Source organism: Saccostrea echinata, unplaced genomic scaffold (assembly GCF_033153115.1).
Source record: "Saccostrea echinata isolate AGI-Se365-2 ecotype Australia unplaced genomic scaffold, CSIRO_AGI_Sech_v1 ptg000086l, whole genome shotgun sequence".
NCBI classification, from domain to species: Eukaryota; Metazoa; Mollusca; class Bivalvia; order Ostreida; family Ostreidae; genus Saccostrea; species Saccostrea echinata.
Genome location: NW_026889835.1, coordinates 805,273 through 831,850, shown reverse-complemented (window position 1 = coordinate 831,850; position 26,578 = coordinate 805,273). Strand labels below are relative to the sequence as shown.

Genomic DNA, 26,578 nt, shown 5'->3' with positions numbered 1-26,578 from the left:
GGATAGAAGTTTGTTAAAATGAAGAGCCATGCTTTCTTTCTAGGAGAGATAATTGAAAATTTGTTAAACTCTGAAATATGAAAATCTCAAGAACTACTGGACCAGAAAAAATTAAACATAGGAAAGTGTCTTTTTTTCATGGAAAAATCCTTTGAATATATTCTTCTGAAGAACAGGGCCTAGGTGACTCAAGAGGGCATCGTGGCGTATAAGCGTTTTTTTTAAGTTGAAAAACTTCGTATAAAATATTTTAAAGGTAAGTGAAAGTAAATATGCATGGATCATCTTTGGTATCTTTTGCATTTGGACCAAATTTTTAACATTTATTTGTTTCCCGGCTTTAAAGCTTGCTTTTATCTAGATATTGAATTATTTGTCATTTATGATCAGTAGGAATATCGAGAAATAACTTATGATACGCCGAACAAATACAGGTAAAGAAGGAAACGTATCAAAATATATAAACATTTACTGTATTGAGATAAATGCTTCATGAAAAAAAAAACGCATGAAATGATTTCTTTTGAATAGGATACAAAGCATGAAATTAAGCCTTACATTTTAGGAATACCGTATTGAGGACTTGTCGTACCTATCTGGAAAAGATAAATTCATTTTAATGTAGGGACTAGTATAGTGTATTACTCATTGATTTTGCAGAAAATGAATGGTAAACTCTTCGATAAAGATGACAGCGGGTAAGTTCATATTTCTTTTATCTGTATTCAACACTAACACGACATTTTCTGATCGAAGTCGATAGAGGAAATGCTAATACTCAAAACATTTTGAAACTTTTTCATAAGACATGGTTAGAATTTTCACTGCTGCATGCATATTTTATTCACAATACACAACAAATCAATGGTTATAACAACAAAAAACTTGCTGCATAATGACTATAGACTAGAGAACCCGTTGTTATGAAGACCACAATCTATACTAAATAATGTACATATACTCGCAAATGATTAAAAAAAACTCCGCCACCAAAGATCTTTTTGATATGATACATCGTCTATGCCCTATATATAATCGCTAATTTTATATCGTGCACATATTTAAGATATAAAAAAGTGATAAAAGGTCCAAGAGAATTTACACTTCCCCACAACTTGTGGGTTCCTGCACATATTCCGTGTAATCGGCTTGATGCGACTTCAGTTCCGATACAGGGCCCTTGTAGCTGGCTTTCTTTAATGCTTTGGCTTTGACACTGTCATGCTCATAACACACCATGGGGACCGCCTTTGATTTGGGGTCTTTTTGCTTGCAGTGGGCTGGACAACTCTTCACAGAACTCTGGGAGAAACAGAGCTGGGATACGCCTTTGTTCAAACGTGTTCGTAGTACGGTTTCAGGTTTTACTAAGCATCGTGCTGTGGAAAAAAGGATAAACACTCATTCAAATCATATTAAATCCTGGAGTATTATTTCATAACCTTAATGACGCAGATCGGTATCTATGGTTCTGAAAAGTTTGAACTTACATTAGAGAGTCAGAGATTACGTAAGTCTGAATATAGGAATTCTTTGAATGCATCGTTGTAACAATCATTGGATTAAAATGAAGGACACTTACATGGCGATGACGAATTCTGATGTTGATGACATTCCTTCAGTACACTTCCAGAATCACATTTACTGTCTGGGATTAAATAATCAAGAACAAAACAATTTGGATCGGAACGATCAACTCTCTGCGGACTTTGATATTCATTTCCTTGTTTTCCGTCGAAGTTTCCACAGAGACCGCAAACTTGAGAGTAGTAAAACGGGGTCACCTGAAAAGAGACGGCAAAAATCAACAATAACAGAAAATTAAACAAAATTATATGCAGGAGTTATCTCAACAAAAATCAACAGGAAATGTACAAAAAGAGTAAAAAGATTTTAAATACAGCAATAAAATGCCAAGACAAACCTTAATGGATATTTTGTGACCATCTGATGTGACATGTACTCCTTTCCGTGATGCCGAGATGGAAATCCTATTTTGTTGACGACTGATTTCTAGTCTGGAATCTTTATTGCTAAAGAATGAAGGAAAGAAAAATAAAAATAGATATAGAAAATTTATGAATCAGCGAAAACAAAAACGAGAAAGGGAGGAGATTTTGGTACCTGCTTAAGGATGATGCTACTTTAACGCTGATTGCAGACTCAGCTGGAATGTCTTCTTTTTTGCCATCAACTTTAACATCTAAAGAGGATTTTACTGGAACAATCTCTATGCGTTTACCTTCTATATGAACCTCAACAGCCTATGAAGACGCATGAAATATTCAAAAATATATCAAAGATTTGTTATAAATTAATAGGATATGTTAAGCATTATAGTCTTTCAATGACATTTTTATTCTTTTAAATACACTCACTCTTTTAGAGGGATCGGATGAATCCTTTCTGTATTTAATGGCGAATTGCTTAGCAGAGGAACAGTCTATGGACAGAACGACTTTGCAATCCTTTGTGTCTGGTATGCTGTATTCTTTCCCATCCATAGTTCTAACCTGGTTATGTTTCACCTCGCATTGTCCTAGAAAAATATGTCTTTATTAATGTGCTAAATGTATAAGACTATTTCAATTTTATGAATTATAGTGCATAAAAACCAGCTCTGACCTGGCAGACGGCTAGTGATGCTGGACAATGTCTTCTGTAACGGACGTCGAAGTCCATCCCTGATACCTTTCATAGATTCAAAGAAGAATGGTCCAAAATATGGAATGGAAATGCCTCTCAGAAAGTTAGACTCTTCAGAAAGTTTAAATTCTGCGTCAAACTAAGGTAAACACAAAAAATCTCTCACCTCTTTGAAGATTAATAATGCTTGAAATTGCGTTTGAGTTTAGTTTGCGGAATATCAATCTAATAACATGAAAAGATGGTCACATGATTGCTATCTTACTTGTCTATTGTTTCTCCTGAAATTAAGAAGGACTTCCAATCTGTCTTTAGGACGGAAGGAATGAGGGTACTTTGTGAATAAATGTCGATACATCATGGCTTTCATTGCTTCATGTGTCCACCACGCAAATTCTTCTAAACTACGAGGTATTTCTTCCTAGAAATGAAAAATATGTACAAAAATGAAATGTCCACTTATAAATCTAGAAAGTGTTTAAAACCATTGCACTTTACTTGTACGATATTTTAAAAGATGTAAGACTTTTCCAATTGGCAGGTGAATGATTATTTCTAGAGAATTTTACAAAATTGTTTGGTTTATAGAAGAGATATATTCTAAGTATTCGTTACCCTTTCATAATGAACACGGACGTGCAGGTGACGAATCATGTTCATTTCTAAGCTGAGTTTAAGATAAGCTGAAGTTACTTCTTCAGATCCACCTCTCATTTCCCTCAGATATGTTTTTGTTATGCTGCTTCTCTCTAGTGGCGATTTTTGTGCCCTTTCCCATATTAACTGTTCCAAAGAGGGTGTTCCGAGAATCTTCAATGGAACATTTTATTTTAAAATTTTGTATTGAGAATGATTTTTACCAAAACTAGTGACAAATAAATTTTTCAAACACAGATACAAAGGTGCTATTCATCTTAAAAATACCTGGACTTCGAAAAATTTCTTTTTATCACCTTCGGCCCCGTACTGCGCCTTCACCGATATACACATTTCTCTGTCGGTTTCTACTTTTAAGTCTCCAGGTGCTGACGACTTGGCCTTCCTGCTTGACTTTTGTTTTTGACGAATGTCTTTGCTCTTGTCTGACTGCTGACTGCTTGGTCGCCTTTTAGAAGGACTTTGATCACTGCTTTGTTTGGAGTCAACGTCGCTTGGTTGTGAACTCCTAGACTCTGTTTGTTGATCGTTAATGGATTTCTCAGATCTTTGTTTTGCGGATTCTTTTTGTGACCTGCGAGATATCTGTTCAGATTTCTCTTTAGATTTACGATTGTTCCTTGTACCATCTCCATTCTGTCGATCTTTACTATCTTGCAATTTGTCTTCTTGCCTAATACCGGCAACAGGTCTATTTTGAGAAGATTGAACTGACTGTGACTCCCGGGATGAGCTTGTTGAGCTATGTTGAGATTCTTCGTTTTTGAGATCTTGAACCTTCTGCTGCAGTTCTTCTAACCTCTTCTCCTGAGTTTTCAAAGAGGCCTGAATGGTTTGTTTTTCTTGTGGACTCATTTCTGATTTCGGTATGAGTTCCTTTACCTTCTCAACAATTTGTTTTTGGATTTCAATTCTTCGCAATGGTTCTTTTGTAGTATCATCCACCTTCTGATGGAGTTGATTTGATCTTATATCACTTTCTACCTTTTCGATTTCATCTTGGACGGTTTTACATTTTGCAGCTAGTTCTGTAATCGTTGTGGATTCAAGCTTTTTAGCAGACTTCTTTTGATCCTTTTCAATATCTCTTACTCTATGTTCAATTTTTATTTGCATTGATCTAATTAATCCCATCTTATTGTGGACTATCTGAAGCATTTTATTATCAGATCGACTAAGACTAGAAACGGATCTTTTCGCTTTAATTGATTTTAGTATATTTCTCATTATTTGAAGATACTCAAGTTTTTCCGTTTCAGCCTTCTCCTCAAGTTTTTCTATTCTTGTGTCCATTGCTTCGGAGCGGGAAACAGATTGAATCAATTGCTCTCTGGCACGCCCAGCAACTAATCCCAACAAACTGTGTTGCATTTGTATAACCTCAACAAGTTTAGCTATAACGTCTGGTGGGCTTTGGTTTACATTGCTTTGTTTGATTAAAGACACTATTTGTGTGCCTGTTTCATCTAAAATCTCCATACATTGCTGCACTCTTTGAACTGGTTGGGCATTATCTTTCCTAGATTTCGCAGATGATGATGATTCTGCAGCCACTAACTGCTGGACAGCGATTACTTGTGACAGCTGGACTTGTCTAAGACTTTCAAGTGTTCTCTGTTCTCTCTGTGAACGTGTTCCCCTCACTGCCTCTCTTTCTTTCTCTTGCTGAGTTGCTATTGCCAATACCTTTGACAGTTTGTCATTTTCTTGTTTCAAGTGTTGCAACAATGTCGTCATTTCTTGCATTTCTTTCTGATTTTGCGGTTTGGATTTCTGTCTTTTTATTCTCTGTTCTAAACATTTGGAAATTTGTTGTTGTTGGATTACAGCTTTTAGCAAAATTGCTCTTTCCTTTTCAATTCTATGGGGCAATGAGGTCGACGCCTCTCGACGAATCTTTTCATTGATTTCCTTAGCTACACGAACTGCTTCTTTTATTTTCTTCTGATCAATATTTTTTGCCCCATCCAATTTTTCTTTCGACTCGGAAAGTTCTTGAATGGCCTCCCGCTGGATCTGCAGAAGACTCGAAACTGATTTGGATAAAGGAGACTTACTTTTGGACTGAGAGAGAGAGGCGCTATCTTGGGATTGTTGATGTGTCCTCTGTAGTTGTTCCCGACTTTGCGGTGATTTCTCTGACTGTTTGGATGTTTTTTTTGATTGCCGAGATTGTTGCTCCGGTTGTTCTGACTGTTCAGACTTTTGTGGGGATTCCTGAGCCTCTTTCGAATTAACTTCAGGTACAGAGGGAGACTGAGAGTCTGACTGTCCGGGTTGCGACTTAGATGAATCCCTTTGTTGTGTTTCTTCTGACTGTTGTGGTTCTTGTTGCTGAGAGGAACCCTCAACCTGTACTTCAGGGATGGGCGGAGATTGTGGATTGGATTGAGAACTTTGAGAAACCCTCTGTGAAGAACTTTGCTTTTGCAATATTTTTCTCAGTGATTCTCTGTTTGTTTCTAATGATTTTTTGAGAGATTGTTGATCTTTAGAAGACAATGCCCTCGATGAAGATAGGACGGATTCCTCAATTCTTTGCTCAACGATTTGTTGAAGTAATGCAGAGTATTTTCGTAGATTATCAGATTCTTCACTGGTTGGAACTGATCTTGACTCTCTTTCTAAAAGTTGTTTAACCTTTTCTGACCACTTTATGACAGAGGAGAGTGTTGATTTTATCCTCTGAAGTTTTAATGGGTCAGATGACTTTCTACGAATATTCGTCACTTCTTTCAGAAGATGTTTCTGTTCTCGGATAAGCTTGATTACCTTTCTGTCAGAACTTGGCGAAGATTCTTCTGATTGACTCACTTCCGTGTTCACAACTTCGTCAATGATTTCTTGGGTGCCTGTTGAGCTTAAAAGTGTTTTTAGAACTTTAATCTGTTGGCTTGGTATCTCCCGATCGATTAACCTATGATACTCATCCTCTCCATGTCTTCTTATATGCACCTCTATTTGTTTTTCAAGCTCTTTCTGGTATGATTCAGACATCAGTTCCGAAGGATTTACAAGTTTTGTTGGTAAATTTAACTTGATGGCAATGTCCATCTGAAATCACACAATTTAAGCTATAAGTTCATTTGTTCTTCAGGCAACACATAGAGCAAATTTGTTTTTCACATACACAACCAATTTATTTCTTACCTTCCATGCTTTGGTTTCTACTTCTGGAACAGGAGATCTATTCAGAGTCGCCAGAATTGAAGTGACTCTTGAGCTCATGTCAAAACCGGCTGCCATACAGACTTGCAGATGTCGTTTAATTGATCTAGATTCATCTATTCCAATGACATTTATCAGAATTCCAATACTGTTGTTACGTGACACAACAGCTTTGTCTGACTGGACAGATTGTGGTTCTTTCAAATGTTGAATGAGACTTGCCAAGGATGAATCTTTTGATTTGATGTCTTTTGGAGGAGAGGAAGGTTGTGAAGAAGAGGATGGGATCTGATCAGACTGACCACCACTTAATAACGTTAAATAACTTGCTATTTTAGAAATAATCCCTTCTTCTCCCGAATTCGTAGCCTTATCTGAGGCTGATTGTTGAGCAGATTCTTGTTTTGGAGCCATCAGTTGAACTTGAAATTCCATATATTTTTGAGGATTAATTCCTGGTGATAAGGTGATAAACAATTCCTGTTTACCTATCATTGGGTAATATGGGACATTCATCTCGAAATCGCTCACAACAGCTTGTCCGCTTATTCCTACTTCAAGACCCAAACTGCGTTTACCAAATGAAATTGACAACTGTAAAAGAATTTATCACACTAAAACCTAGTATTAGAAAATATTATATCATATTGAACTTCATAATATGGATATTTCAATGATCGCTTCAAAGAATGAATGTTAATATCTATGTATACACTTACTGGCATGGCCTTTGCACCTTCAGCAGCCCTGATGCATTGCGTTTCTCTTGGTGCAGGATACTTTGCTATGTCAGACGGGTTTTCTTTGAAATACGTTGATGGAGATATTTCCATCTTAGCTACTTTCTCATTCTATTACGAAAGAAAAATTCATTATATTCAGTATTGCTTTCTTCTCAACTAGATCAAATTACTAGTAAATAAAATCTTGTAATGTAAAAGTATGTACACTAAGTCTTGTAATATAATATAATATAATATAATATATATATATATATATATATATATATATATATATATATATATATATATATATATATATATATCATACCAATTTCTCAATATTGACTTTAGTTATAAGTTTGGCAGTAGGAAGATTAAAGGTAGTGGAGATCGAAAGAGGTGTCTCTACATGTGCCATAGATTTAATAGATACACCCGCTTTGAAGTATTCTGCATCCATTTCCATTTCACCTCGCATGTCAACCAATACACTGAAAACAAACAATGAGTCCTAAGCAAAGATCTCTCAGCAGGAAATTTTAAGACTGAAAGTGAAATGAGAATACCTTGGATTAAGTTCTAAATCTAAGCCTAGTTCTCTCGCGGCCTTTCCTGGACGGTTGATCTGAAACAGAGAAGGTACCCCAGAAACTTTCATTTTGCCTGTTACTTTAACTGCAGCTGTCCCCCTAAGTTTCAGACGGAGTGGGAGACCAGACTCGGTTGGAATCATAGTGTCAGCATCGAGAGGTATGAGAGACCTGTGTATGTCAATGTCTATACCGCTCTTCATTTTCTGTTCCGTCACACTTAACAGGATCTTTCCTAGAATAGGGAGTTTTATGCTTGTGAAGTTCATAAAATACGCATAGGAAGCAATTTCCTTTAAAATGTGTTTTGTATAAAAAATTACCCTCTTTAAGTAATGCTTCCACCATAGTACTGCGATCCAGACTAAAATACTGGAGTTCATTGCCCATCATTTTTATGTATAAATGGCCTTTAGGTTCAGGGCTTGTACGAGCTGACACCTTCAGCTATAAAAACACCAGTTTGTTTTATGACAACAGAGTTCACAATCTTGATATAAGAAATATTAAATGGGAAGTTAAGGTTGTGAGGGTACATAAAGGGAAGGATGCTCATTAACAAAGATGATGAAAATCATTGCAATGCCATTAAAATTCATCACCTGCTGATGGATTTGACTGATCGGGTCACTTTGAGTTTGCGTTGACTGTGAACTTCTGCGTACTCGCTGTTTGAGAACATCCACAACTGATTTTCCTTTGGTAAGTTCACCGAGTGGTCCAACCATTTTCGACAGAAGTGTTTGCAATCCCTCGGTGTTGAATCCAATCTTAAATGAATGAAAAAAGGGAAATATCATAGTGGTCAAACTCCTCAAAAATAAAGCATAAACTATCAGAATAAAAAAAATACCTCCATAAAATTAATTGAGCTTCCCAGAACATGAGTATTGAGATGTACAGCACCAGCTCTTGGAATAAACTCTTCTGGGGAAGTTATGAAACCAAGTTCTGCAGCTGCCCCTAGCTTTACTCTATCTATATTACACCAAAACCAATCAGACATACATGTATTCAATGAAGTTACAAGATAAAAAGAATATGTTTTTTATTATAAGCTATAATTTTAAGAAATTGAAACACTCATTTTTACCGTTGTATCTGGAGAATTGAAGAAATCTCGAATATTGGAACGTCGGGCTAAACTTCTTTGCAAATCGCAATGCGAATGTCGCATTCTTTGCCCTAATGATAAAATGAATAGAGTGAAAAAGTCATGAGCTCATTAAACTCCAAAAGAAAAGAAATCGAAAAGAAATAAACAAATGTGACCTACCAAGACATGAGGCATGGATAAGTACTGTTGGACATTTGTTCAAGGTGTGTATAGACAAATGTTCCGACATGTGGGTTGGTTTCTCTGTGGAGCGAATGGGCAACCATCTCTAGAAGCTGGCGGGAAGGACTTGTTGATGTCAAGACAATATATGAGGAAATTCTAACTTCCTCTTTCTCAGTGCGGTCAAAGTATCTGGGTAGCAGAATGGACTGAATCTGTGGCGATAATTAATTGTCATTAAAAATTATCTCTAGGATTTATAAATATATGCTCATTTTTGTTGTTGCATTTCCAAACAGTTTAATTCAAAACGCTAGAAATGTCATCAACAGAACAGTCACTCCCTGTTTCATTATGACTTCAACAAATTGTTTGGATTCCTCATAAAGATTAATTAATGAAAAGCGATTGTTTATGAATTAATATTAATGTCAAGTCTTGGAAAACATAACCTTGTGCAATGCTTCAGATTGCCGTTTTCCAACAGTCATACAAAAAAAAAACGACTTTAGACAACACTATACCTGGAAATAAACAGGATTATAAATCACTCACGTCTTGAGGGTGCTGACTGGTGAGTTTTCTCAAACTGTAGATGGCTTGAGCTCGGAGCAGCTGAGGTTGGGACTTATCTTCTATGTATGTTCTGATACTGGGAATCATCTCCCGCAGTCCGGAGTTCCCTGCTGTTTTAAAGCTTAAGATTTTATCGTCAATGTCAGTGGACTTCATTAAACTCTGAATTTCCTGTTGAATAAAAAGGCTTTATTTGGTTTTAATTGTTTCTCACGGATTATTTTCAGGTCTGGGCGAAACGTATAGGGATGATTTCGATTACTTGCAAGTATATCATTAGTCTGTAACTCTTCTTTATTCATGCTATACTCTATTGAGCTCATGCGTTTGCTAGTGAAGTATTTGTCTTTCGTCCGTTCATTTATGTATTCCTGTGAAAAACGTGTATAAAAAGTTACTCTTTAAAATTTTCGAATATATCCTTAAAATGCATATTTCAATTTCGTTGATAGATGTCGCTGACGCAAATATAGAAAATTGGAATTAAGAAAAAATGAGTGGTAGTAAGAATTACAGATTATGAGAGTTGCTTAGATTATTTGATTCTTCTCTTTGGCATTAAAATTTGATTGAAATGGCTTACCAGGTGAAAATATCAGTAAATATTTTGTTCTTCATGTTTTTACCACAATCAAAGAGGTCTTTTTTTAAAAATAATTCACATAAGAATCTTAGAATTGTTATAATGGATACTGTTCCTTTTTCACACCGTAATTCTGTTTTAATTTCGACAATCAACTGCACGTATATCGTCAGAATTTTTCTATTTTTATTTAATAAATATAACAGCATTTGCCAGAATTTATGGTAATTGTGTCACTTGACGCATATATGTTTATTATCGATATGTTAAAACCGTTGTGTGTTCGAGTGATTAATGCAGATTCCTATATAAATATTAAATATACCTTCAAAAATTTATTTTAAACCTTTTGTATGTCAAATATGACTTGGGGGACCAAGCTCAGTATAAAAAGATAGCAACAATCACATGTACCGAAGCGAAAGTGGTTTCAAAAACAGTTCAAGGCCCATATTGTATTGACATTTATTTAAAATAAAAAGAAATAAAAACCTTGACAATTTCCTGTCTTATTCTTGTGTAAATACTCTGCTGTTTTCTCTTTCTATCCCCCATATCTCTCTTTTTGGACTTCAGTTTTTTCCTGCTCTGAGAGTTTGACACAGTAGACATAAGAGTATTGACGATCCTCTCCTGACGAGCCATTTGGCGGGATCTTCTGTGTTCTTCCTCTCTAAGCTTACCCGCTACTGCTCCCAAACACAGGAAAGCTGCTCTTTTCAACATTCGATTCTGAGAAACTTTAGGGCTCTGTGTTAGTTCCTGTTAAAGGATACACAAAATTGCATAACTCTCGAAAAAATACCAGGGTAATGTATGTATGAACATATTAGACTGGCTTGTAATTGAATCAAGGAATTGTACGATCAATTTTGAAAAATAGCGAAGACGTGTCAGTTGTATGAAACTCTTGCAGTGGCAGTGGGTACACGAATTTCAAAGTGTCTTTCTAAATATGAAAAAAGTTACTAAAGAATTGTTGATTTTTTTATGCTCTTGCACCTGTATTTAGATGGAAACTATCTTAAAAGTACTAACATATAAGCCAAAGCCAAAGGTGGCAGCAACTTTACAGAGAAAGGTTCTGGAAAAGTTCAGTGTTTCCGAGGATTGTCGTAGAGAGCAAACGCAGCCCGCCGATAAAGACTGAGCTCACTGGAATGTATATAGACAGCTCTGTCATCATTGGCTGGCCAACGATTGTCTTCCTCTAACTCCTTATCTAACTCTTCATCATGCATATGTTGAAAATAGCGTAAAGTTTTACACTCTGGAAAAAGAGGTTTCGAAAGAGACATTGGTATCGCACTGCATGCAAGTGAGCAAAAGAGAGGTAAAAACATTGATAAATTCAATGCATATAGATTCGGATCTTCTATCATCGTTAAAATGTTTAGTAGAGCAAAAGGATCTGTGAGGAGATACAGAGTGGGCAAAAGAATGTGAGAGAGGTTAACCTCAGCAAAAGGATGAAATCAAAGCTGTTTTGAAACCCCATTCCCATTTTCTGTAGGGCGCTACAGAAAACCCCACATAAATAACACTAGAACTACGGGTGATGATTTAGACAAAGAGGAATTTTTCAATTGATGATTAATATATAAGCAAATGGTTACCAAAAGTGTTTTGGCAACAAGAACTTCCGGTCGGGCTGACAGAGACAGAATGTTTAGAGCGATGGCGGCTTGGGGCTTGGTGATTTGGTCATTCTTGATAGCGTCCCTAAGTACTTCTGTAGCAGGGGCGGTCCCAGCTGACGGCAACAGGTCCATCAACATCTTTCTGTAAGGTTTAACAAACAAAATAAAGATTTATTTAAATATTTGTTTCTTCTTTGTTCACAACCTTAACACAGTGTCACTTAACGGAAGAATTGTAACGTCAATTTTTTTAGGTTTTGCAATTCCAAGCATTCTTGGTATTTGTTTCTAAAACGAATTATCGAAATTTGACCTGAAATTTCCTTGATATTATTAATGTTTTCGGTTCATTGAAACAAGCATTGATGTATGAAATAAAAGAGTATCAGTAATCAGACAGTTAAGATCTTTGGATTTTTATCCATTACAGTGACTTACAATTTTTTCTTGTCTGCAGATGCACTTTGGACTGTTTCGCGGAACACTGCTCTCAGGCTCTCGACGTCGGCCTTTCGGATCTCCTCTAGAAGTGACATTAGAAGTGGGCCAGCCTCTTCCTTGATAGTTGGTTTCATGAACGTTTCCAACATTTTCAACAGTTTTCGGATCTTGATATTGTAAATAAAATATTTATTTACTAAATATATTTTATTATTGCTAAAAAATTATATATATTTAATCAATTAGATAATAAACATTTTTAAAAAATAAGTTTCGTTTTCAAAAATCAAGGATGGATATGAAAAATACCGCATAGTCGTACAATTTTCTAAGGATTTATATCATAAGTGCATTCTGTTCTTGAAACTTGATAGACGATTACACATTTACTAAATTCAAAATGTTAGATTAACATTCCCAATAATTTCCCTCAAAATTCTTTAGAAATAGGAATACGATTCATTTCCGGACATATGAGCAGAAATATCTCAATGACGTCAAAAATATAGTGCATTTTTTTTTTCAAAAGTGATAGCTTATGAAATAATTTGTGGCTTTTCATCAATTAAAATATTATATGAATCTAATTTTTGAACGTTTATGAGGCACATGAACTACGATGCTTCACGCCTGCATATTTATCATGAAGCGCTTGCAAATTCATCTCTTAATTCAACAAATTATCAGTGTCTGAACTATTGAGTTTGTGTGTGTGTTCTAGTATGCGGTAAACAAAAACCAGTGAGCACAGAGACGCTTTAAAAGGAAAAAAAAATCTTGGATTGGCCTGACGTGCTTGCAACCAAACTGGTATATCCATATGAACCTCACTATGGCATGGGGAAAAAATACAATTTTTCTCAAATTTATTTAATGAATGCGTATGAAGATTTAAAGGATGTACCCTCTCTTTTGCCTGATTTGCACTTTTCTGCGACTGTTTGCTGAGCACCTGTGATGCTGGACTTTGACTGGAAGGTGGCGATTTCTGTGAACTACTCAAGGATTCGTCACGTGATTCGATCTCACGAGACGAGAACTGCAGTCCAGATCTAACAGTTTTTGGACTGCTTGGCTGAGATAAACTATCTTTTACATCCATTACTTTTATCAGATTTAAGGTTTGGCTACAAATACATAAACCATTCATTGCTATGACACATTTTCTTCTTTATTGAAATGCCAATTATTTTTCTCAAGTATTATTCACTCCTATAACGATAAAAAAGAAATATTAACTATTTCATTGTTAAAAATTATATTTGGCAACATAAAAATTATAATTTTATGCACTTTAGATAGGTTGCAACATTCCCTCCTTTTTCAGAGTATGGTGTGAAGACATGCTGACTTTCAGCAATGGCGCTCTGGATCTGAAACAACCTAGTATTTCCCCTTAATGTGTACATGACCTGCGAGGCGGATCTCAGTGGGTCTGACTGTGGAAGAAAAAAGAGATTGACTAAATTTCAAAGCTTATTACCCCTTGGCTTTAATGAACAGCTTTAGGGTCATCTAAAGCCAAGGAAAGTACAACTATAAACATGTTTCAAAACGATGGCGTACAAAATTTGACATGCTGCATTATTTTAATAAATATCTTACCCTATCTTTGACACACTCAGCACACTTTTTTCCGTGGAACATAGAGGTTAAGTACATTGGTCTGTCCAGACAGTTTTTATAGTTTCTGACTTTCGTTATATACATTATTGGATCACCACTACTTGATGTGCGAGGACTGACTTTGTATAGAGTTTCACATTCACCACCAATGCTGGGCTTAAAATATAATAACCATAGATAAAGAAAACTGTAAGTGACTGGGCAATCTTAATACACTTACTGTTAAACCGTTTAACAAAACAGCAATTATAGAAATAACTTTTTCTACAAACATGTAATAGTCATCTTTTTATCGAAACTACTAGTATTTATTTTAAAAATCATTGGCATTTTTATGCCCGAAATTCATTCAGAAATTAACGCAATATGCATGCATTGAACTGGGCCCATCAACAAACCTACCTCCATAACCTTATACATGGAGTCTTCGTTAGCAGACTGGGGACGCAGAACTCGAGGGATGGAACTGCTTTGGTCTAGCTGCTTCCTCTTATCTAGGTTCACTTCCAGAATACTAAGGAGACCTTTCTTAACATTGACCGACCACTCTGGGTCGTCTGCTTCTTGTTTGATTTCGTGGATGCTGCCACGGACATATCTTTGCAGAAAAAACAAAGCCTCAAATGGAAGAACTGCTGACTGCCATACAAGAGGATTTTACAGGTATATACACAAAACATTATTTTCTTACAAGGGGAGGGGGGGGGGGGGGGTCACACATGTAACGAAGCACTGAAAAACTGGATTTCATCTCTTTTGAATTTACCCCTTTTTAATGACGGAATCAAATAGAAATAAACCTCTCCGATATACGCCCCCTACTTTCGCGAAAGCGTGAGGACAATAAATCTCATTCGTCTATCTGTCTGTCTGTCACAAAAACTTTAACCTTGGTTATAGAGGATGGAGCTGTTATATTTTTAAATGCATTCCTGAGTCTTATGCTTTTTGACACCATGACCTTGGGGGTTTGAGTTTCAAAAATTTTAACCTTAAGCCGTAGCTTTTGCACCTGAGGAGGTCAGGCTTTCACATTTTACATTACCTGTGATGAGACTTTCTGGATGTACTATGATTCTGACCGTCTGTCAGTCCAGTTAGTTATTTGTCTGTTTCAAGAACTTTAACCATGGTCATAAATTTTGAATGAGAGACGACATGACCTATTGAAAGACACAACAATATCATAGAAGGCTACATTATTGCAGGTAGGTGTACATGTATGTAATAAAATGTGGGCAATGTATCCAGAATTCACAAAAAATATAACTTGTATGTGTACTTCAAATTACTAGTATAAACAATTGTATAAAACCTTTTAAGTATGTTAGACAGACAAGACAATTACATGTATATACAATACGCCATAGATCATTACATCCCAACCATTAAGACCAGAAAGTTGGAGACCACGATTCTCTGAATTTGCTAGTTAAAATTCTAAGAAATTATCTTCAAGTTGAGTGGCATGAGAATTTTGTGATCTTTTCTGCTTAGAGAAAAATTAATTCTTGATAATTTTATGGAAACTACTTCTCAATACATATACTTCCAATACAAGGAATAATTCTTCGAAGTAAAGGTTCTTGAAACAATACATATATATAGTATTTCATAAATTAATCTACAGAAATTAACAAGATGGAGACAACACATGAAAACTGATAAAAGAAATATACATTGACTGTTCGAGATGGTGCTGGCTTACAGGAAGTTGATGGGTCTAGACAGGTCTTTTATCATCTGGTCAGTATCCTTGCCTGTGAGTGGTCTGAACAGACTCTCGGGTACCTGTTGTTGTGTTGGGTTCACCGATTCGATCGGGTCATTAATCTTCGCCAAGGCAATTTTGTCCATCTAAAGAAAAAAAAAATTCTAAACAGTTCAGCACGATTGTTATTTTTAATGATAATAAATTCTTAATAATTTTAGTTTATGAAGAAAGTAAGAGATTACATTTTCAATCATGTTTAACAGCTGTTTAAGATTTCAATGCAAGTCATTCTACTCTTTTCGACCAATCACATGATTATGTAGCAAATAGAAGTTTTTGACCACCATTTTAGCCACGACTAATATGTTGAGTGTTGTGCACATAGTTACCAGACTGACTGTATTTTTGTTTTAAATTGCGTTTCTTAAAATAATTTGTGTATAGTACTTTTACTTACATTAGATCCGTTTACAACTAATATCATCAGATAAAAACTTAAGCACTGAACATTTTGATTAGGCAAAAACTTTCTTGAAAAGCCATACCCAATCAATTTTGTCACCCCCCCCCCCCCCCCAACACACACACACAATGATTCATTATTTCAAATGAGAAAATGTAAATAGAAGTAAAGTGACTAGTTTTTAAAATATGGGTACCAACTGGTGCAGATCCAGTGCTCAGCTGGGAAAGGGGAGATGTGTCATTTAAAGTCAATCAAATGCTCTTAAAGCAAAGGGTTTTTGTTTCGCTTTGGAAATGGGGAGGGAACACGAAAGTCAAAGACACCAAGGTTTTACAACTGTTTCTTTTGTTTTCATTTCTTTAAATTGTAAAAAAGAAAAGTAAATTGGTTGTAAAAATTCTAACTTGAATTCATCACAAAAATTAAATTAATTAGCACTTCTAATGTTCCTTATGTCTCAATTTCTTAATTTTGATATTTTTACCACTTGTTAGCGTAATTAAAACATGAGTGACATATTTAATGTATATTTACACATGTGACCTGGACTTATAGGAAAAAGGCATCTGAATAGACCATCCTCATAAAGTTTTTATATTCACTATAACTGGAGATAATGCAATAATGATTTTCTAAAACTGAAATCTTTCTAATAATTTGAGTAATGAAATGTGGTGGTCCTTAAAAGAACTGGGAAGTAATGTATAAAAAGGCCTGTTCACAAAAAAAAGATTATTTTTTTTATCTTTATACAACCATTCCCCGTGATAAATCAAAGTCAAGGCTTTTTAACACCAGCAGACAGCTGCTTTTTCAATAAATTTACAAAAATTGTCATTGGTCATATGCAAAATTATTTTGCTAAACAACATTTTGATTGTACACACATACATGCATTTAAATATATCGACGACGTATTATCAATTAACAATAGTTCATATGTCGACTAGTTATATCCCCGTGAACTTGAAATAAGATTGATTGTATGTTGTTTTACGTCCCATTCGAGAATTTTTCACTCATATAGAGACGTCACCATATACCGGTGAAGGGCTTCAATTTTGACCTTTACTCGGCACTCAGGGCCATTGAGCAGTGAGGGATCTTTATCGTGCCAACGCCTGAACTTGAAATAAACAAGAGGCCCAAGGGCCTTAACGGTCACCTGAGTATAATACAACAATTTAGAAGTTAAATACACTGATAGATGAAGCTTTGTTGCCCTAAAGCAAGAGAAGTAGGAAGATCAGGATCAACAAAATAATTAGTCTAGTATTCAGTATCAACTCATAAATTAAGTTCTAATCTGTCCCCCACTTAACACTATCACCATGCAGACTATTAACAAACTATTAGTGCTTCAGTACTATTTTTAATCCCATATTAAGAGCTCTAGCATTGACCTCTCTTATGGTCTTTGAAGAACTTTTAATAAGATAAGTTATTTTTGTCTCATTTTTATTTATCTATTACTTACAGGTCAACCTGATTATTAAAACTAAGAAAATACTTTTTGAATTATATGATAAACATTCTTGCATAATTATCTTATTCTATTAACCTTTAAAATACATTATTTACAGTGATTAAAGGTGAATGGAAAAGGGGAATAACTTCTCTCAGTAGAATACAAATTAATAGAGCCCTGCCCAGGACTAGAATGCTTAGACAAATGGTCCAGATGTTCAAAAATCTGGTAGAAATACGCTTACTTATATCATTTAAACTTTTACTCAGTTTTCTTCCGATATGCCCAGAAGCAGAGAAGAATTTCACAGGTACAATGCTTCAACAAAGCCTTACCCTAACACCAGAACCCAAGACCAAGGGTCAAGAAATTTACAAATTTGGAAGAGTTACCCTCATCATCATACCTATGGACTTCAAAGAATTAACACTTTTGCACTATATTATCAAAAGCCCCCCCCCCCCCCCCCAGGTATGCCAGAACCCCTGACCCTAGGACCACAAGATTTAAAAATTCTGTTCGAAGCTCACATTTTCATCATAGCTAAGCAATTTATTTATCAGCTCAACGCTAAGGAGCAGACAGGATTAATTAATGATTAATTAATAGAATTAATCTTTTTCACTATATAATCAATAGAGCCCCCCCCCCCTTCCTCAAGAACCCCAAAAACTGAGGCCATATATTTAAAAATTTTGGAAGAGGCATCCTTGCCCATCATAATCATGCACCAAGTTTGTTTAAATAATCTCCAGTAGCAGAGAAGACGATTTTCAAAGAATCAATGCATTTTCACTATATAATCAATAGAGCCCCGCCCTAACACCAGAACCGCTGACCCTGGGGCCATGAAATTCACAATTTTTGAAAAGGCATCCTTATGCATCATAACCATGTACTTAGTTTGTTTAAATAATACCCTGGAGCAGAGAAGAAGACTTTCAAAGAATTAATGCGTTTTCACTATATAATCAATAGAGCCCCGCCCTAACATCAGAACCCCTCACCCAGGGGCCATGGCTTTCATAATTCTGGAAGAGGCCCACCTCCTCATCATAACTATGTACTTAGTTTATCACCTTAATGCCCAGGAGCAGAGAAGAAGATTTTCAAAGAATTAATGCATTTTCACTATATAGTCGATAGAGCCCCGCCCTAACACCAGAACCCCTGACCATGGGGCCATGAAATTCACAATTTTAGAAGAGATACTCCTGCTCATCATAACTATGTACTTAGTTACTTTATTTAATACCCAGGAGCAGAGAAGAAGATTTTCAAAGAATTAATGCATTTTCACTATATAATCAATAGAGCCCCGCCCTTACACCAGAACCCCTGACCCTGGGGCCATGAATTTCAAATTTTGGAAGAGGCACTCTTGCTCTTCATAACTATGTACTTAGTTACTTTATTTAATACCCAGGAGCAGAGAAGAAGATTTTCAAAGAATTAATGCATTTTCATTATATAATCAATAGAGCCCTGCCCTTACACCAGAACCCCTGACCCTGGGGCCATGAATTTCACACTTTTGGAAGAGGCACTCTTGCTATTCATAACTATGTACTTAGTTACTTTATTTAATACCCAGGAGCAGAGAAGAAGATTTTCAAAGAATTAATGCACTTTCACTATATGATCAACAGAGCCCCACCCTTACACCAGAACCCCTGACCCTGGGGCCATGAATTTCACAATTTTTGAAGAGGCACTCTTGCTCATCATAACTATGTACTTAGTTATTTTATTTAATACCCAGGAGCAGAGAAGAAGATTTTCAAAGAATTAATGCATTTTCATTATATAATCAATATAGCCCCGCCCTAACACCAGAACCCCTGACCCTTGGGCCATGAATTTCACAATTTTGGAAGAGGCACTCTTGCTCTTCATAACTATGTACTTAGTTACTTTATTTAATACCCAGGAGCAGAGAAGAAGATTTTCAAAGAATTAATGCACTTTCACTATATGATCTATATAGCCCCACCCTGGGGCCAGAACCCCTGACCCTGGGGCCATGAATTTCACAATTTCGGAAGAGGCACTCTTGCTCAACATAACTATGTACTTAGTTACTTTATTTAATACCCAGGAGCAGAGAAGAAGATTTTCAAAGAATTAATGCATTTTCACTATATAATCAATAGAGCCCCACCCTAACACCAGAACCCCTGACCCTGGGGCCATGAATTTCACAATTTTTGAAGAGGCACTCTTGCTCATCATAACTATGTACTTAGTTACTTTATTTAATACCCAGGAGCAGAGAAGAAGATTTTCAAAGAATTAATGCATTTTCACTATATAATTATGGAGCCCCGCCCTAACACCAGAACCCCTGACCCTGGGGCCATGAATTTCACAATTTTGGAAGAGGCACTCTTGCTCAACATAACTATGTACTTAGTTACTTTATTTAATACCCAGGAGCAGAGAAGAAGATTTTCAAAGAAATAATGCACTTTCACTATATGATCTATATAGCCCCACCCTGGGGCCAGAACCCCTGACCCTGGGGCCATGAATTTCACAATTTTGGTAGAGGGCTCACTGCTTATTACAATGATGCCAACAGTTTGACTGCTTGATGTCCTGGAGTAAAGAAGAAGATTTTTAAAGATTGCATTATTTTTGGTGGTTTTAGCCCCACCCCTCAGGCCCCAGGGGGGCAGGGACCATGAAATTCACAATTTTTGTTCTCCTTCACCCATAGATGCTATATGCCAAATTTGGTTGAAATTGGTTAAGCGGTTTCAGAGAAGAAGCTAAAAATGTTCAAATGTTAACACACGACGCACGACGCACGCCGACGGACGAGAACGGATAGCAATAGGTCACCTGAGTGACTCAGGTGACCTAAAGATACGACAGAGTCTGACCCATCTGTTTCTTATCTGGATATTCTACTAGAAAAAAAACGTTAATGGTAACATAACAACAAAACTATGATAAACGTGATGACTTCAATTTTTTCTATCGTCAACTTCCCTTATTTTTGTAGCAAACCTTTATCACCTACATATGGAATTGATTCGATACGGAAGACCATATTCTACGTACGAACAATTTCTGAAACAAGGCAAGCTACTGACAAACACTGAAGTTGATGAAACAAGGATATCAACAGTCTCGTTTGAAGTCAACATTTTGCATGTTCTATGGTCGATACAATGACATTGTCAGCAAATACAATCCATCATGAAGCTGACTGACGTTTTTCACACTAATTGTAATGCCATTATTTACACACTGAATCATTGTCTACGTTTTTTCCGTTTGCCTGATCATGACAGGGAGCACACGGCGGGTGTGACCGGTCGACAGGGGATGCTCACTCCTCCATGGCACCTGATCCCAGCTCTGATGCTTTTAGAGGTCCATGTTTGCTCTGCTTCTGTTTTTATTGTTTAAATGGACCTTTGAGCTTGATTAATGTTCGTTATTTTTTTACTTGATTAGACTTGAACACTGTAACTCGTGATCATCAAAAATTTTATAGCTCTGGATAAAACTCGTAATACGTAATTATTGTAATACGTAAATATTTAACACATAGATCGACACTGGGTTTTTTTACAAAAAAATCATCAAATAAAAAAAAAACTAACCTGTAATGTAGCCGAGGATCTGGAGCGGAACTGAATTCTGACGTCACATTTTAACTTCATTCCAGAGTAAATCGTGCTTCCCTGAGGTATTCCAGTTAGTGCTTGTGTTTCATATTCATAAAGGTATTCCTTATTTCTCTCGTAGGCTAAAATCATAAAGCATTTACAAATAATATATCTGTGAAAAAATTTAATTATTCCAAATACTCTCCGAATAAGAATTAGTAATCATTTATTATGATGAATTATGAAAATTAACGGGGAAATCACTTTACTGTTTACAGAGAAATTTTGACCCATGTTTTATCCCCCCCCCCCCCCCCCCAGCGAATATTCAAGAAAGCATATTATCTCGTATGTACGACTTAGAAAAAAAATATTTTCACTTGGCAGCAATACGCTTCCGTAACAAAGACTATTTATCCCTCTTATTAAAGTCAGATGTGTTAGGCGAATATAAAGCAGGGCAAAATCATTTGCAAGCGTGATACGGCGAATACATCACTGGGCGAAAATAACCCTGTTTAGATTATCGATTATCATTTAACGTTTCAAATAAATTAATCTAACAAGTCTAATTTAAAATTTGTTTTGAGTGATCGTTAAATGCAAGTTATTTTACGAAAGAAAAATAATATGTTATATTAAATACATTTTTCATATACATGTAAATAAAATGTTTTATCAAGTGATAGGTTTTTTAGTGTATTCAATCGAATTAGGAACATATAATTTTCGGGTTCACACTATAGCACCGCCTTTTTAAGTGCTTCTGTGAGAATGCAAAAAAGAAAAGAGCCAAAGCAGATATTTGTACTGAAGAGCATTTCAGATGTTGGGTATGTCACAGTTTCCTCGTACACTTTTGCAGACAGATTCACGACAAAAGCTTAACTTGAACATTAGATACTTTTTCGTTGATTTGAACAGTGAGGACTTTCTTCAACCTTTTTTTCGAACACCATTCTATTTTGTCTAAATAAATGCACTGGTAAATTTGTCCATTTTTTTCACCCTCGAGATAAATCAATGCACTACTGCAAGAACCTACGTGTAAATTTAGGCTTACAGAATTCAACTTTATAATTTGATATTACCGTAACGTTATATTCAAGTAAAAATACTTGCCTTGACTAGTAGGACTTCGCGCTGCTGAAAAAAAAGAAGATATGTTTGAAAAACACAAATTAATGTCCCATTTGAGATATGGATAATTTGATCTTGCCATTGAGTCATACAATGTATAATTTTCTCCATTTGTAATATTTCGTAAAAAAAAAAATCCATTAAACAGTTTTTGACGGGATAAAGATTTTACTTTGGAACCGATTCCTATGACCTTGTCCAAATGAGGCAGGGTCAGGACATTCCCTCTAATCATATGATATCAAATACTACTGTAAATCAATTACATTTTGCGAGACTTAAGGTATGTCACTCGTGAAATTTGTTATATCAAGGATTTTTTGAGAAGTATATTTTGGATAAGTACTCATATAGTATGACTCAAAATCGCAGAGAAAATGGGGGGTCAGTGTGCATCTAACTGAGCTACGGTACAATTAAGTTGACCTTTTTGCACTTAAATTGTAACTCTTTGGTTAATCACTTTAACCGTTATCATATTTTATCACATGTAACCATGGCAATAAACATAATCTTATTTTACGTAAAATAGTTTGAATAATATTTATCATTGAACAAATCATGCAAATTAATGCGCGTAAATTATCGCGTGACCTTTTTGCACTAAAAAAGTCTCATATTTGGGGTATTAAAAATCTAAATAGGCAATAGAATATTTTCTTGTATCAAACTTTTTACGACTTAAGTGCTGATTGGTCAAAAGTATCGAGTAGTTTAAAATAATGAAAGAAAAAGTTGGGGTCAGTGATGTAAATTTTGAAATATTGGTCAAAATATGCAATTTTCAGGCAAAAAACTGTGTAAATTTTATCTCGACTTCCTTAATATATCTTCGTTTCTTGACAATGTTTGTTGAGCGAAGGTGTAAATTTTGTTATAAAAATATAAATTGAGACCTATATTTAATATTCCAGGCATATCATAACGGAAAATATTCTCTGAGTGAAAGTATGTGAGGCTAAAGTTCCAAGATATTAAATTTAATAAATGTGGAGATTTGCAGAATTTTCAGCTAAATATCCTTCCGCCACAAGAAATAGTCCCTTATAAATCTTGCTTCTTTGTGAATTTTTGAGCAGTTTTTTAATTGATTGTTGAACATTTTACATTGTTTAATTTAAATATGTTATAAAGATTGAATTGTAATAAATAGTTTTTAAGTAAGAGGTTCTGACTGAAATTTTCTAAAAGGCTGACGAGTGACATACCTTAAATCTCTATTTCTTTGCGCGATAAATATTTTGGCGAGTTCTCCATACAAGTCCCGTAATATTTCACGAGCTTTATCTTTTCGAGTCGAGACAATATAGCGAAAATTCAAAAACAGTATTCTTGCAAACTATTTCAGTATGATATACACATTATGTACATCTATATTTGTGGCAAGTATGAAGTATACAGTCTCCATGTTATTTAATTCATTGTTCTGGACATCCTATAGAGGAGGAGACAGGCATAAATCAATACCTCATTCCCCGATGTAGGGGCATAAAATGCTTCAAAATCTTAAATTTTAAAGTGTAGTCTTTCAGGGGAATTCGCGCTGGGTTTACGTTAACCTGAATCACTTACTAAAGATTTTGGTCAGGAAAACTAAAGATTAAATAACTAGTTTTTGGCCAGGGAAACTAAAACTAAAAAGGATTTTTTTGTTATGTTTTTTGGTTTTTTTTTTTTTTTTGGTCATAGAGTTGTCTTTTAAAACCAATTCACAGTAGGTAAACAGTAACCTGGAGCACTTAATCCATATTTATAATTCACGCTTTGGTAATTATGTCTTTTTGGTGGGGTGGGAGTGGGATTAAGTTTATCAGCAGTGTTTTATTTAAACAGATTGTGGCTGACAATACAGGCTTGTTGGAACCTAAAAAAAGGAAAATACAAAGATGCTTTACTACTACGGTTGTCTCAAAAATTTGTTTTAACAATTTCCCCCCGAAATGGAATTTCTTCTCGGTTGCCCCCCCCCCCCCCCTGAAAAATTGCTTCCTTCGAGCCTGCATTGCGAGTTAACCTCCATTTACCCAAGTTAACCCTTATTAACTAAGAAGTGTGGACAAGATTTCATGTTTTTTTTTGTTTTGTTTTGTTTTTGTTTGTTTGTTTTTGTTTTTGTCTTAAGGTTAAGATCTAGTAAAGAGATCCTTTTGGTGCCAGATCCATTATCAAAATCAATTCAAGCTTACCTTTTCCAGTACCTTACAGGTAACGTTAATTGTAGAAAATGAAGATTTTCACGGCATTCAATTTGAAATCATGTGAAAAGTAATCTGGATACTACATGACAATACCCATTTAGGACCTATCAAAATTATTTTTAAATTCAATATAACGAGTTGTCGAATTTGTTAAAACGAATTTAATTCGCTAAATCTATGGCATTTTCTTGAATTCGTTTTACCAAATTAAACCTGTTTAAGATGGGCGTATTTAACGTGTGATCTGCTGGAATCATCTGTACGAAACATTTATTCACATGTAATTTAAATGTCCACGAATTGGTCGGCTGACCACAGCTGAACAAACTTTCCAAAGTTACGCACATAGGAGAATGTTATATTTAGTTTGAAATATCTTGTGAAATTGTTATATTTAAGTTCGGTTATCTTAATAGTTACTATATCATATTAATGCTTCACATAAATAATAAATACCTGTAAGATAATCAGGGTATAATTAAATACAAGTACATTTGTATAAAGTATCAGTAGGTTGAAACGATACTTTCGCTATTGGTCCAACAGAACCAGAATTTATAAATTTTAAAAATAAAAAAGTTCATAAAATTAAATTGATAAAAGAATTGATTTTTTGCATTAAAAAAATATCACGCTCCATGTAAGGATCGAACCAAAACATTTTCGACTCCATTGCATTGGACTATACTGTCTGTTCCTTTGAATTAAAATACACACAAATAATGTTTCAAAATCATGGAGAGATGACCCAGAGATTAGAAACTTTTGAGAAAAACATGCTTAAAAATTTTGTACAAAATGACTCATAATCAAAACAAAGTATCAGGAAAATATTTCCTTTTCTATTTCACAGGAAACCGATACATCAAATTCATGTGAGAGATCAATGAAATTTTCACTTTTCAAGTCATTCGGCAAACCTCGGATGATTCCGTCGCCTTCAGATGAGGTACGAATCGACCGAAGTGTGCCGAGTGTTTTCAAGTGCGCCCAGATTCCTGCCGAATGCCAATCTAAAGTGCCCTAGTTCTTTGATACAACAAATTAAATTCAACAAATTTATAATAACATATTAAATTCGTTATATAGACCATTTTAAGACTATTTAAACCTCCTGGGGAAAAAAGTCTTGCATAAAAATATAGACAATTGCATTAAACATTTAGCTAGGTCATGTGATTTTTTTTCTTTACTAAATAATAGTAATAGTTTATGACCACCCAGTCTCCTTAAGCATCATTAAAAGAATTCATTTATCAAAACTGAGAAACTTCATTTACTAGATCTTAAGGTCTTGTAAGGATGAAGGTTTGATCATTTAATGTATCTCTTTTGCAGTTATATCTATATATAGTTATATCTATATTTTAAAGAACCAAGAAATTGGTTTGCACGAAAGAAAACGAACATTTTTTTCTTTGAACGTTTAAAAAATGAGTGCATACATGGTTTGTTCACAATCATTTTGAATATAATTTCCAGTTTATTCTATACTGCTTCCTGTAAGAATAAATTGAAAAGACTCAATTTGACCATGTGAAATTTTCATAAATCATGTTTCATGTAATTAATTTGAGGGAAAAATAAAAAACATTATGATAATGTTACCTGACGCGGCAACCGCCGCCGCTACCGCCAGCAGAAGATACATCCCTCTAGTGTGACTGGATGGGACTGGGCCTCGGGTTTTTATACAGAGTACCCTGTCCTTTATGTCCAAAGCCCTCTCTCAAAACCGATATGAATATTTATTTTGGCATTTTGTTATGGAAATCGTTCGTGTGAAACTGGTAGCTACAACAGAGAGGTGGTAGGAGAATCTGTCACAACATTCAGTCCGGCTACCTTTGGTGCAAAACCACATTATGGGAAAAATTTATTTGTGTGTTGCACTTTGAGTATTATGTTAAGTTTTGACAATTCTTTGGACAAATTTTGACAATTTACTTTGTGATGTTACTATCTAATTCTTAATGCGTTTTCATGTATGTCAAATGAACGCTGGAAAGGTATTTTGTCCCACATTTCATCGGTATATTTTGGT

The 26,578-nt window shown here is 35.2% G+C and overlaps 1 protein-coding gene across 1 annotated transcript; it reads right to left on the bottom strand.

The window, feature by feature from the left end:
* Positions 1 to 812: 812 nt before the first annotated feature.
* On the bottom strand, positions 813 to 26,200 carry LOC133176971 (vitellogenin-1-like). Its single transcript, XM_061312042.1, has 29 exons — positions 26,143 to 26,200; positions 21,191 to 21,336; positions 15,637 to 15,785; positions 14,331 to 14,526; positions 13,908 to 14,084; positions 13,596 to 13,741; positions 13,207 to 13,429; positions 12,300 to 12,469; positions 11,838 to 12,003; positions 10,714 to 10,983; positions 9,618 to 9,809; positions 9,060 to 9,277; positions 8,877 to 8,968; positions 8,637 to 8,761; positions 8,386 to 8,553; positions 8,107 to 8,230; positions 7,760 to 8,018; positions 7,522 to 7,684; positions 7,191 to 7,322; positions 6,454 to 7,065; positions 3,571 to 6,357; positions 3,262 to 3,456; positions 2,912 to 3,067; positions 2,626 to 2,785; positions 2,379 to 2,539; positions 2,125 to 2,264; positions 1,925 to 2,033; positions 1,583 to 1,784; positions 813 to 1,379 (listed from the first exon to the last, which is right to left on the bottom strand). Exons 1-29 carry the CDS (start codon positions 26,183 to 26,185, stop codon positions 1,099 to 1,101), a joined length of 7,962 nt encoding a protein of 2,653 aa, XP_061168026.1. The 5' UTR covers positions 26,186 to 26,200; the 3' UTR covers positions 813 to 1,098.
* Between the last annotated feature and the right edge of the window lie 378 nt (positions 26,201 to 26,578).